Source organism: Eumetopias jubatus, unplaced genomic scaffold, assembly GCF_037043125.1.
Source record: "Eumetopias jubatus isolate StellerSeaLion01/CBP00866 unplaced genomic scaffold, mEumJub1_p1.0 scaffold_10, whole genome shotgun sequence".
In the NCBI taxonomy this organism is placed as follows: Eukaryota; Metazoa; Chordata; class Mammalia; order Carnivora; family Otariidae; genus Eumetopias; species Eumetopias jubatus.
The window spans coordinates 99,712,531-99,725,679 of NW_028274816.1; the positions used below are offsets into that span (position 1 = coordinate 99,712,531).

The 13,149-nt window shown below is 54.8% G+C and overlaps 1 protein-coding gene across 2 annotated transcripts in view; it reads left to right on the forward strand.

Moving 5' to 3' along the window:
* Positions 1–13,149, forward strand: part of MAP3K14 (mitogen-activated protein kinase kinase kinase 14) — a 42,441-nt gene that overhangs the window by 20,648 nt on the left and 8,644 nt on the right. For both annotated transcript variants that reach the window (XM_028092841.2, XM_028092842.2), the window contains exons 2-7: positions 2,010–2,285; positions 3,385–3,454; positions 5,237–5,447; positions 5,576–6,193; positions 7,147–7,284; positions 12,893–13,022. In XM_028092841.2, coding sequence (XP_027948642.1) covers positions 2,030–2,285; positions 3,385–3,454; positions 5,237–5,447; positions 5,576–6,193; positions 7,147–7,284; positions 12,893–13,022 — 1,423 coding nt within the window. In that variant the 5' untranslated portion in view covers positions 2,010–2,029. The remainder of the gene's footprint in view (positions 1–2,009; positions 2,286–3,384; positions 3,455–5,236; positions 5,448–5,575; positions 6,194–7,146; positions 7,285–12,892; positions 13,023–13,149) is intronic.

Genomic DNA, 13,149 nt, shown 5'->3' on the forward strand with positions numbered 1-13,149 from the left:
GGCAAAGAGGCTGAGACAGGGCACCTGGGTGGCGCAGTTGGTTACGCAGCCAAGTCTTGATTTCAGCTTGGGTCCTGATCTCAGGGTCCTGGGATCAAGCCCCATGTCTGGTTCCGTGCTCAGCGGGGAGTCTGCTTGAGGATTCTCTCTCTCCCTGTGCCCCTCCACCTCTCTCTCTCTCTCTCTCAAATAAATAAATAAATCTTAAAAAAAAATAGGAGGCTGAGACAGGTGGGCACTTGGAAGTCAGAACACCCCTTAGACTTTTCAAGGTCAACAGGTAACAATGAGGCCACCCGTGCCCCTCCCCAGCGTCCGGCATTCAGGGCCAAGCCCAGGCATCTGAACTGAAAGCTGGAGCCGCTCTGAGTTCGGAGTCAGCAGACCCTTGAAGGCAGAAATGGAAGGATCAAATTTGTAGTGACCAACAAGCCCATCTCACCCTCCCCCCACCCCGTCCTGAGTCGAGCTGGTTCCGTGCTTCGTGGCTGTTGCAGTGAGGCCGACTCGGTAGGAAGAGAGCTTCAGCCTAGAGATGCCCAGGCCCCCACCATCCCAGGTCAGCTTCTAGCCTCACAGGACAAAAGACCAGCGGTGGAGAGGTTTGCCTTCACATGGCCCGCCTTTCTGCCCGAAGAGCGAATGGAACTGTGTTCCAGGATGAGTGGACTGCCACCAGGGGAGACTGCAGCTTTAGACCAGCCTGCCAGCAGGGAGCACTTACTAAAAACCTGTCTGGGGCGCCTGGGTGGCTCAGTTGGTTAAGCGACTGCCTTCGGCTCAAGTCATGATCCTGGAGTCCCGGGATCGAGTCCCGCGTCAAGCTCCCTGCTCAGTGGGGAGTCTGCTTCACCCTCTGACCCTTCCCCCTCTCATGCTCTATCTCATTCTCTCTCTTAAATAAATAAATAAAATCTTAAAAAAAAAAAAAAAGTCTGAATGCGGTGCCTTCTCAGGCTCGGTGGAAAGCAAGTCCCGACTTGGAGGGACCTGCGCTTTGGGAGCTCACAGGCCCAGTCTTTCAAAAGGTTCCCATAGGGTCGCTATCCCAGATCAGTGCAGATCACTTTCATGACAGTTCTAGTCTACGTGCTGTTTGCACAAGATTGTCTCAACACTGGGCTCACTCTCCCTTGGGGCTTCCGGGGAACGCACAGGACTGCTGGAGATAGAACCCAGTGAGACACGAAGCCCTGCGCTTTATCTTGGGAGTCCTAGAGGTATAGATCGGTGTTGGGGGTGCTAATACAAATATTCCACTACTAATGTTGCCTGAAAGAAAACTGATACCTAGGAGAGGTTTTCAGCAATGAGTACGGACATTACAGAAAGAAGCATGTCAGTTCCTTCTGGAAGGCCACAGACAGATGCGTCCTGGGAAAAGAGCCAAGTGCTGGCGCTGCCATTTGCATGCTGATTTGTAGACTTTGTAAAATGGTGTGTGTGTGTGTGTGTGTGCGCGCGCGTGTGTAATGTATATATCCACACGTAAATCTATGCATGCACACATATATGTATCTACCTCCTGCTAGGGAACAAAAATTTGATTTTCCCCATTTGGAGAAAAGCCACTGTGGCCAGTGTAGACATGTCCTCTGAGAAGGCAAGGTTTGTGCAGAGTCACTGAGGTGACTGGTGGTTTTAGAGTATGGAATCTACCACCACGTTCTGGGAGAGCAAAATTCAGCATTTAAAAAAAAAAAAAAAAAAACAGAAGGAGATTCGGCCATTATTTATAAAAGCAAGAAAGGACAAACCCAGTTGTTTGCGCCCTGGCCATGCTGGAGGAGTGGGCTGGAATCCTCCTCGCTGGGCAGAATGGAAGGAGTCTGCTTGTGGGGGTGCGCTAGCAGGAGCCAGGGTGAAGGTTCATGCCACATGGAACAAGAAGGGATGACTCCTTTGCCATTGGGGTGTTTGGAAGATAAATATATGAGGCAGAAAGAGGTCAAAAGCCTCACCCCCACTTTTCTCCTCTAACCCAGCCTGTTCTGCGTCTGGTCCCTCAGGGTGAGTGTGAGCCTGGGAGATGGCAGTGATGGAAATGGCCTGCCCAGGCGCCCCTGGTTCGGCAGCCGGGCAGCAGAAGGAGCTCGCCAAAGCCAAGGAGAAGACACAGGCAATGGGGAAGAAGCAAGGCCCCGTCAACAAGCTCGAGGCTGTGGAGAAGAGCCCCGTGTTCTGCGGGAAGTGGGACATCCTGAACGACGTGATCACCAAAGGCACCGCCAAGGAAGGCTCCGAGGGAGGACTGGCCGCCATCTCCATCATTGCCCAGGCCGAATGTAAGGGCCCAGACCGGGGCTGGTGACAGAGGGCAGGCGGGCGGGCCTGCAGGTGGGCACAGTCCTCGTGCCAGTGTGGCAGGGCACGGGGGAGGAAGGTCAGAGTTGACCACGATCGGAGATTTTCACAAGACACAACTGGGGGGGTGGGCGGTAAGCCAAGAATGAGTTGAAGTGGGAGCTGTCACCGTGCCGGGGGCTGGAACACAGAAGGGAGGAGTGGTGTGTAGGGGCTTTTGTCTATCATGAGCGGAGCAGGAGAGGAGAGCTGGGAGGCTTCACAGGTCCTGGGGCTCTTGGCAGGATCGTCAAGCAGGCCATCAGCTTGTGCTGTGACCTTGGGCAGCCTGAGCATCTCTGGAGAGGCCCCAGACAGGAAAGGCCAGGTCTCTTGGAAAGCCCCTCTGGGGCCTCTAGGCCCTTCCCCACCTTCTACGTTGAGGTGGCTCCACCCCAGAGAATGAACACCTGCTCTTTGGCCTGCTGGGCCAGTCAAGGGGACATAGGCCAATGCAGGGTGAGGCCTGTCTGGTCCTCTCTGCTTGCACTCACGATACTTCCAAATGACTCGGCATGGTGGCTGCCACCAGAGCCTGAGAAACTCCTGGGTGCCTGGCTGAGGCCAGAAGTCCTCCTCTGTACCCCCTACCCTCTAAGATTTCTTGGGATACAGCCTGGGGAGACAGGTGGCATTTCCGACATGTACACATCCTTCCCCTGTCTTCCACTCCCTCTGGCTGGCTTTTGAGGAGAGATGAGAGAATACAAAGTAAAACAGTGGGTGACATGATGGTCCTAGTAGGCGCATACACAGTCACGTAGAAGTACACGACAGCTGGTGTTTATTGAGCTGTTACTATGTGCCAGCCGCTGCTTTGGGTGTGTTCTATGACGTCACCTAGTCACGTTAGTGAAGGGAGGTGGGCACCCTTCTGCCCCCGTTGTTGGCATTGCCCTCTGCTCTTGTTGAGCGGGAGGGTGGGGTGAGGGGGCAGCGGCCCGAGAGGGTGTCTCTAAGATGTCTCTGTCCTCAGTGCCCAGGTCTTGTTCTTCCTCTCCTCCTTTCCGCTCGTCCAACCTCTTTTCCTTTACTCACAAGGTGAAAACAGCCAAGAGTTCAGCCCCACCTTTTCAGAGCGGATCTTCATTGCTGGGTCCAAACACTACAGGTAAGGAGGCCAGCTCGCGTGGGTCCCAGGGACCTGAAACCGAGTCCTCCCTCCCCCGGCTGCTTGCCCCGGCCGCTCCCCAGTGACCCCTGGCTCCCTCCTCCAGCACCTGTGGTTCAGCTCTTGGAACCCGCCCAGGTTTTCCTGGCTGAACTGCTCTGTCAGCCAAAGAAGCTTTTCAAAAGCTTTTCACGGAGTGTGGATGACTGCCTCTGGGTCCCGTCAGCTTGACATTTTATTTTTATTCTCCTCAGAGTCCTTGCTGCTCCCCTCTCGTTTCCCATCAGTAGGGAGGGTGCTGGGAACAGGAGTCACTTTCCCAGTGGTGCGTGACCGGGAACGCAGGTGCCGAGGGGCCGCTGTAACTGTGGGAGAAACCCGCTGGTGTCTTTTCTCCTGCGAGACACGCCCAAGGAGGGATGAGGGTTTGGACACCGGAGGGGACCGACAGACAGATTCGCAGCTGGGTGGCCCCACGGAAAGGAAGCCAGAGTGAGGCTCGGTCTGCTCCCAGGCTCCCCATCCCCAAAGATGATTTTTTGGCTAACTGCAAGTTGAACCCGGAGACAGTTCCCTCCTCTACCAACAGGCTGACTTTTTTATCATTGGGATTTGCAAAGTGCTAGTGATGAAAAAGGCTGGGGGAGGGCTGCTGCCCTTGAACCAAGAAATGCTGGGTCAGATCACATGCCTTACGCTGCCCCCAGGGCCCAGGGTAGGGGGTTTCTCAGGGCCCATTTCTTTCAGCTGCCTGAGAGAAGCCCATAGGCCTTTAGCAGCCCCTAGGACTGCTGTGAATCTGCTTCCTTTGTTGGGGAGAAGAAGGTGAGGCCACTGGGGGGCAGCTGAGGCTGTGGTCTGCTGCACAGCTATTTGGCAGTGGCTTTTTCAGACACTCTTCTGTGGCCGGTGCCATAACACCAAGAGCCAGCTTGGATCCACAGTGGTAGTGAGCCTCTAGGCTGGCGGACAATGGAAGGCTCCCTGGTACCAGGCATCAGCCGAGACTTTTTGTTTATTTGTTTTTTAAAGATTTTATTTTTTTATTTCAGAGAGAGAGGGCACAAGCATGGGGGGGGGGCGTGGGGGCAGAGGGAGAAGCAGACTCCCCACTGAGCAGGGACCCCCCCCCGCCCCCACCCCGGGATCGTGACCTGAGCCGAAGGCAGGTGCTTAACCAACTGAGCCACCCAGGCGCCCCAATGGCGTCTGTGTTTATGCAGCAACTTACATTCCCGGAAACCAGGGATCTCCAGGAACCAGTGGGGGTGGAGGTGCCCAGACTCAACTGTCCCTCATCCAGAGGCAACAGAAACAGACTCTTGTCAGAGCTGAGAGTGCCCGCTGCGGAGTGTGGCCCTCCGAGTCATATGCCCCCCCCGCACCCGGGGACCTCTCCAGGGACAGCCCACCCTGGAGAGCAGTGTGGGAATCTTGCATCTGCCCATCCCCCCCTAAAGAACAGCGTGCGCCCCATCATGGTAGTAATAACCGCTGTCTGTCGGAAGCTTGCTTTGGGATCAGGCACTGAGGTAGGCTTTTGAAATGAGCGGTATCCTTTAAACCCCACCTTCGTCTGCATGGCAGGAAGTCCTACGCCCATTTTATAAATGAGACAACTGAGGTTCCTCGGGGTTGAGGACCCTTCCCACGTTTACACAAGCACTCACCAAGCTAGGATCTGACCTCGGGGGTCTCTACGACTCTAACCGCAGTTCCTGAGCCGTCCCCCCGCTGCCCCACTGCCTCACACTCAACCTGCGGATCTGTCCCTTTCAACAGCCAGTCCGAGAGCCTTGATCAGATCCCCAACAATGTGGCCCACGCAACAGAGGGCAAAATGGCCCGTGTGTGTTGGAAAGGGAAGCGCCGCAGCAAAGCCCAGAAGAAGCGCAAGAAGAAGAGCTCGAAGTCCCTGGCGCAGGCCGGAGTGGCCTTGGCCAAACCCCTCCCCAGGACCCCAGAGCAGGAGAGCTGCACAGTCCCCGTGCAGGTAAGAGTCACCACCACAGCCCAGACCCCAGGCTCCTGGGGCCGTCGGGATGCTGCCTGGGCCTTCAGGATGCTGCCGGGGCCTTGGCCCTGGGCCCGGGTCCTAACACCTGGCGTTCTCCCGCACAGGAGGATGAATCTCCACTAGGCCCCACGTATGTTAGAAATGCCCTCCAGTTCACCAAGCCTCCAAAGGAGCCAGGCCTTGGCCGACTGTGTTTCAAGAAACTCGAGGAGGACCTGCGGCCGGCCCTGCCTCGCTCGGAACTCCACAAACTGATCAGCCCCTTGCAATGTCTAAATCATGTGTGGAAACTCCACCACCCGCAGGCCCTCGGCCCCCTGCCCCAGCCCGTGCACCCCTTCCCTTACAGCAGGCTGCCCCATCCCTTCCCATTCCATCCTCTCCAGCCCTGGAAACCTCACCCTTTAGAGTCCTTCTTCCTAGACAAACTGACTGGCATAGAGAGCCAGCAGCCCCTGGCTGGCCCTTACCTGAGCAAACTGGCCTGCGTGGACAGTCAGAAGCCGGTGCCTGGCCCCCACCTGGAGCCCGGCTGCCCATCCCGTGGCCCACGGGAGAAGTTTTCTGTGGAGGAGTACCTGGTACACGCCCTGCAGGGCAGCGTGAGCTCCGGCCAGGCCCACAGCCTGGCCAGCCTGGCCAAGACCTGGTCGGCAGGGGGTTCGAAGCCCCGAAAGCCCAGCCCCGAGACTGAGGACAGCGAGGGGGTCCTGCTTACGGAGGTAAGCGAGCCCCCACACACCTGCACAGGTGCCACCCACTCTGGGGCCGAGATCGGCAGCTGGCAGTCAGGTGGGACCTGCTGAGGGAGGGGGGGTTGGGCAGCATCACTGGAAACCTGCCACACCCACTCTCCACTTCTGCCCTTGGGGGCGGTGGTCTTCGCTCTTTATGGAAGTCACTCGTGTGCATGAGAACCCGTCAGAGAGTAGGAAAGTGCGTAGCTTTGGCGAGAGGCAGTACCCCCCACTCCGCCTCCAGGTCACTCTTCAGGCTCTTTAGAGACTTCTATTTTTGAGTTCTTCTGGTTGGTTAGCTCATTATTGCTTATGGCTGTTGTGCATGTGTGTGTGATGAATGATACGTATTCTGAGAAACAGGAATTGGCAGTATCAACCACAGATGCCCACTCCCCACCCCCGCTGTGAAAGACCAGGATTTTGCCCATCCGCGCTACCCCCTGCCCTGCCTTCTTCCCCCCACCCCAGTTCTCTACTGGAGAGCTTTGTGACTCTTAAGTCATTTCACCAGACTTAAGGTTCTGGGGCTTATTCCATCCATCTTGGACACGATCCCTTGCCCCCTACCCCTCTCTGCAGTCCCTTCCCTTTCTTTTACCTTATAGCTCCTGAGCTGTATTTTTTCATTGTCAAGGTTGTTGACAGTTCCGTTTCTGTCCCACAACCACAAAGCCCGGGGAGAAGGATCTTTCATCACAAGGATCAACTAGACTTGGGCCACCCGCGAAGCTCTCCTTTGCCTTCACTTATTCCTGTAACCCGCTCTGGTCCTGCCCCTCCAGAGCCCTGCCTCAGACCCGCTGGGGTCTTTGGTGATAAGGGCTCCACCCGAGCAGGCGGACAAAGACTGCCGCCCAGAGCGCCTTCCTCACGGTAACCTTTTGTCCCTCTGCTGCCCTGGCCACTGAAACGGGCCTCTCTCCTGCCAACCCCAGAAACTCAAGCCGGTGGATTATGAGTACCGAGAGGAGGTCCACTGGGCCACGCACCAGCCCTGTCTGGGCAGAGGCTCCTTCGGGGAGGTGCACAGGATGGAGGACAAGCAGACTGGCTTCCAGTGTGCCGTCAAAAAGGTACGCCAAAAAGGAAGAGGTATGCCCAGGCTCTGGGGGCTGCAGAGGGAAGCCAGGCAGGTGTCCCTGGTGTATTCCCTCTGCTTTCTTTCAAGGGCAATCCCAGGGCAGCCGTGGGTCTGACTTGTTAATGGAGCCTGGCTGTCGCTGGGCACCCTGGGGTCAGCTGGAACCAGAAGGGAGCAGTGTCAGTCACATGTCCCAGCCTGGGAGCTGCATTTGGTATGCGTGTATGTCGGAGTGTGCAAGTGTGCACGCGTCCTGGGTCACTCCTGATGCCAGGGCCTTAGGGGCAAGTCCAAACCTGGAAGGCAGTTGGCTCATCATGTTGAGCTAAAACCCCTAAACCCCATACAGTGGGAGTGCTCACACCTGGGCCAGAAGGTAATAACCGGAACAGTAGCCTGTACCTAACAGGTGCCTCTTGGATGAGGCTGGGCCCTGAGGAGTCAGATCTGAGTTAGGTGCAGGTTCTGCCTCCTGTTGGCAGGAATAAGAGATCCTGGGAAGTGGACATTATGAGGAAATGCGACTTACAGCAAGAGACCCAGGCTTGTCTGTCTCCAGAGTTCGGCTGGAGACACTCCCAGCTCACCTTGACTGGAAGCCACCTTGTTCCCCGCCCAAACTCAGCCTCGGAGCTATAGTGCCCAGGGCCACAGGAGGCAGAAATGAGACACATTTCCATGGGCCACGTTCTTGGCCCACGATGAAGGGAAATAAGCTAGTTCAGTGATGGATCTTGTTTTCAAGCGGGTTTTGTCAGGGACACTCTGATCCCCAAAAGGAAAGAGGGCCAAATAGCCAGCTCGGGCCCCATGCAGAGTTGTGGCTCTCAGCGGTAAGGACACACATTGGACGTGAATCACCTGGCTTCCTTGGCTCGTATGTGGCCTGGGATGCTCAAGTCTGAGAGTTTGGGCCACCAGGTGACAGGCCGAGAGGGGACTATCCGTAGGTATTACCCCAAACTTCAGACAGACTATGTCAAACAAGCAGGCTCCACCCCTGCCGCCTGCCCCTGGCCTGAGCCCGTGCTGGCAATGCTGAGCTCTTGCCCGCGTGGCTCATTCTCCTCCGCTGGAGGCCAAGGCTCCGTGCCTAACCTCCTTAGCCGCAGGTCCCCCCGCAGGCCATCAGAGAAGGCTCAGCTGTCCCTCCTGAGGGGTGGCTGGGAGGAGAGTGAGAGTGTGAAGTGTCCTGGAAACCCATGCCCAGTGCTGGGGAGAGCTTAGTCACTGGGCTGCTCAGCTGTTGCCCTGCTGAGGTTCTCGGAGTCCCAGGCAACAAGGTAAACAACCCTGATATAGTAGAACAGGACAGATAACTCCATTTCTCACCTCCCCAAGGCAGGCAGAAAAGCTCCAACCACGACGAATGGGCTTCCAAGCGCCGGAGCTGCTGCCTAGGCCTGCTGGAGCTGGCCGCTCCCCCCCCCCCCGCCCCCCGCCAAGACTTCAAGTGGGATGGCTCGTTGGCGGCCCACACAGCTGCCAACAAGGCGGTCAGGGGGAGTCGCGCAGGCATAGGCGCCCTTTAGGATTTTCAGCCGGAAGATCTGAAAAACGGTTCCTGGCTAAAAGGGTAGGGTTGGGGGAGGGAGCAGGGATCGCAGGTCAGGCTGCACAGGGGGTCGGAGCAAGTCTGAGCACCCTCCCCTGTTCCCTGAGGAGGACCCAGCACGCGGTACAGCAGCACTTCCTCGGTCCTCCTTCTAGAACATCAGCGGCCTCGGGTCAGATGCTGATCGGCCCTGAGTCCAGGGTTTAATGTAGGGGGTTTTGTTTTTTAAGGTTTTGTTTGATCTTTTAACTGCAAATAAACACAGGCTCATTAAAAGAATTCAGAGGATACCCCAAAATACAAAAGTCTCCTTGTTCCCCAGTCCATTCTCAGAGTACCTGCCCTTTGACTTTTTAGACTTGTTTTATATATATATATATATATATAAACATGTAGTTTCTTTTTAAAAGATTTTATTTGAGAGAGAGCACAAGCAGGGGGAGGGGCAGTGAGAGTGAGAGAAGCAGACCCAGGGAGCCCAACACGGGGCTCGATCCCGGGACCCTGGGATCACGACCTGAGCTGAAGGCAGACGCCTGACTGAGCCACCCAGGTGCCCCATAAACATGTAGTTTCTTTTACTGAGATTGTATTCTAGAAGCTGTGCCCGGTTTTTCATGTAATAGTAGATCATGGACACATTTCCTTATTGGTACATATACATCTCTCTAGTGCTTTTTATCAGCCAATGTAGAAGTTCATATCCTAGTCAGTGGATGAATTTTATAGATTGCAGGAACTCCTGAAACTTTATTCTGTGGTGTGGTTGTATGTGGTGTGTATGTACACACACATTTTGGTTGGGAAGTCTGTATCATGTGTCAGATTCTCAGAGGGCCCTGTGGCCCAAAGAGGATTAAGAACCATTTATTTAAGAACATCTGGCTCGAGCATGGAGTTCTGGGAGCCTCCTTTTGACTCTGCCACTGATCTGGGTTGGTGTGGCCTTGGCCAGCTGTTACCAAGCACACTGTGCCAGGGGCTGGAGACAGAGTTGCAGAATCCACACGCCTGCCCCAAAGGAGCTCAGGTTGTAAGGGGGGGGTGGACATTTACGTAGAAGCAGCCATTAGCCAGGTACCTGAGTGAGGGCAGCCTGGCCATGTGTTGAGGAAGCAGAACTGGGACTGAGGGGAGCATATGGCCATGGTAAAGAGGAAATAAGGGGGTGCCCTCTGTTCATTGGACTACTATGTGCCCAGTACTGTGTTAGTTACTTCCACATATTTTATGTTCCTGAGATCTTTAAAAGAATATACAAAATTGTGACTATCCCTTTTTTGATGGATGAAGTAAAATGGATACAGATACTAAACAAGAGAGGAGAGTCTCAAGAAGGAAAAATCAATGCCCAGTGTCAGCATGCCGGCAGTTAAGCCGAGGGAGGTGGCTTGTGGATTTGGCAGTTAGGGGATGGCTGACCACACTTCCCCCCGGGGGTATGCTCGCTCCTGAATGGATGTGGGGGGGGGGGGCGGAAACGGTCTGGATATAAAAGCTCAGACTCCTGGAAAGGCCTTCAGTGAAGCAGGGTAGCTGGCAGCTCTCGAGTCAGCCTTCCCCAACCAAAATCCCAGCTGATACTGCCAGTGACCTTGGGTAAGTTACTTGCCCAGACTTCAGCTTCCTTGGCCCGCTGGATGAGGACAATGAGAGTGCGGCCCCACAGGCCCCTGTAAGATGCAAATACCAACGCTTACAAAGCACTTAGAACCGTGCCGGTGTGTTTTAAGCAAGCAGTAAATACTAGTTTGGGGGGCTTTTTAAATTTATTTTAGAGAGTGTGCGCACGCACGCATGCACGTGTGAGGGGGTGGGCAGGAGGAGAGGGCGAGAGAAACCCAAGCAGACTTCCCACTGAGCACGGAGCTCGGGGCTCGATCCCACGACCCTGCTGAGGACACTGAAGTCCAGGGAGGAGTGGTGGGCCAGCTGCTGCCCTGGGGAGGAAGGCCATGTGCGTTCTCCCCGCCCAGCTCCGTCGGGACTGCCCTTTCTGCTTGCTCTCCCTGGGGCTGGCACAGACTTTGAATGCACCTTGTGTTTGGAAGCGTCCCCTCTGACCCCCGTGTGTCTGGGTGAGAATGTTTTTTTACATTTTTTTTAAAAATTTCCATTTTTAAGTAATCTCTATACCCAATGTAGGGCTCGAACTTACAACCCTGAGATTAAGAGTCACACGCTCTACCCACTGGGCCAGCCTGGCACCCCTGGGTGAGAAGGTTTTTAACATTGTTTTAGGGATTTCTTCATAGTTAAAGCAGAGGTTCTCAAGTGTTCTTCGCAGCCCTTAGTGTCAGTAATTTTTCATGGCACCCCAGGCCAGAACAAGTACCTAAATGTTCTGTTTACTGAGTAAATTAGGCCACACAATAGTGTTTAGCCTAACAACGTGGTGATCATTTGAATAACAATGCGCATAAGTGGAAAGAAAATTTTTCCTCTGTTCTTAACCATAATTACTAATGGGATGTATGCCTCGTTGGGCACTGCACAATTCTCAAATTTTGAAATCCGACTGGACACCCTCACCTTCCTTTTCTGCTCCACATTATCCCCCCTAAAATACTTCTGTCACAGCCGCCTCCAGAAACCTAGCTCCATAAAGATCTGTGGAAAGACTGGAGCACGAGCTAATGCTGAAACTGAACTCTCTGGAGCTAGTAGTTTGCGTGATGTTCCACAGATCACTGCTTCCCTCCAACGCCAACACCTGCAGCGCCCCGCTGAGTGCTCTGGGGCATCCCAGAGTGCTTCGGCTGCAGCTCAGCCCAGGAGCCAGAGAGAGAGAGAAATTGGCTAGTCCAAGTCCTGTCGGCGAATTCCTTCCAGCCCAGGTTCAGAGCTGGAAACACTGACAGAGTCAAAGCTTATGCGAGTTGATTAACCAAACCAGATATTCTGTAACCAGAAGACATTTTCCACTGATAGGCAAAAGTCCAAAAGCCCAACAGCCCCACATCGGCAGAGCTCCTGCCAAGTCAGCGTGTCTCCGAGCAAAGCTCTGCCAGGTCCTGACTGATGTCGTCCAGGCTGGTTTGGTTGCCACTGGCGCCCCCTGGTGGTACCTCTCAAGGCTAACACGAGAACCAGCTGCGGCCAGAAAGGACGACATGTCTCTGTTAGGAATTCTAAGTGTTTAATAAGCAGCTCTTGCTTGAGCTGGAGGAAGTGGGCACCTAACATTTCCCAAGCACCCACAAGTTGCCAGGCCTGGTGCTGATTATCATCCCTCCAAGTCCCGTCACCACCGTTTATTTGCATATGGAAACAGAGCTTAGGGAAAGTCCTCTACCTTTGGAAATGGCCAAGCCAGAGTCTTGGTCTAGGATGTTTGTATCCCTGGCCTATTTCTTCCCACCGTGCTATGCTGGTCCCCACACAAGGGAGTGTGTGGTCCCTTCGGGAAGGGGCCTTGGCTAAGCCACTCCCCCTGAGAAGCCTCTCTTAGGCCCAGATCCTGGGGAAACAGCCGCAAACAGAATAAACAAGCATTGCTCCGTCTACATGGACATTTTCATCCTCAGGGGAAAAGACAAATAATTCCGAGTTGAGAAAAGTGCTGAGAAGGGTGCTGACAGAGCCAGGATCTTGGCTGCATCGGCCCTGGCTGCAGATAAGATGGAAACCCAGCCTCCGGGGAATAGATGTGGATGTTGATAAACAAAAGGTCCCACGTCCTAGAAGTGGCCCAGCCATTTGGGCCCGGGGGGGGGGGAGAAAAAGTTCTGTGTTTGGCAGATTTGAGGGTGGGCAGCATGCCAGGGGCCTGGATAAGGGTAGTAGTTTCTGTGTGATTCTAAGTGTTTCCACACACATCGGCAGTACAGAACTTTAAGCAAGTACGATAAGTTGAACGTGACCTACCCCCCCCAGGGTACACAGTTTAGTCTCTGAGGGTCCAGTAGGCCCATCACGGCCCTGCCTGGCCTCAGAATGGACATGGGGAGCATCAGCAGTCTCCATGCAGGGAGCATCGAGGGTCCTGCCAGGATGCCAGGGAAGCAGCCTGGGCCCTCACCCTGACTCACGTGGGCCCTGCCAGGTGCGCATCGAAGTGTTTCGGGCAGAAGAGTTGATGGCATGTGCGGGACTGACCTCACCCAGGATCGTCCCTTTGTATGGAGCTGTGAAGGAGGGTCCTTGGGTCAACATCTTCATGGAACTGCTGGAAGGTAAGGAGCCAGGTGCCACTCTTTCCCCTTCACGGATCAGAGCCAAGACTTGGGGTTTGCCCGAGTCTTTCCCAGCTTGACCTTGGTCCCCAGTTATTCCATTTTAACCTCTTGACCCTGTGACACT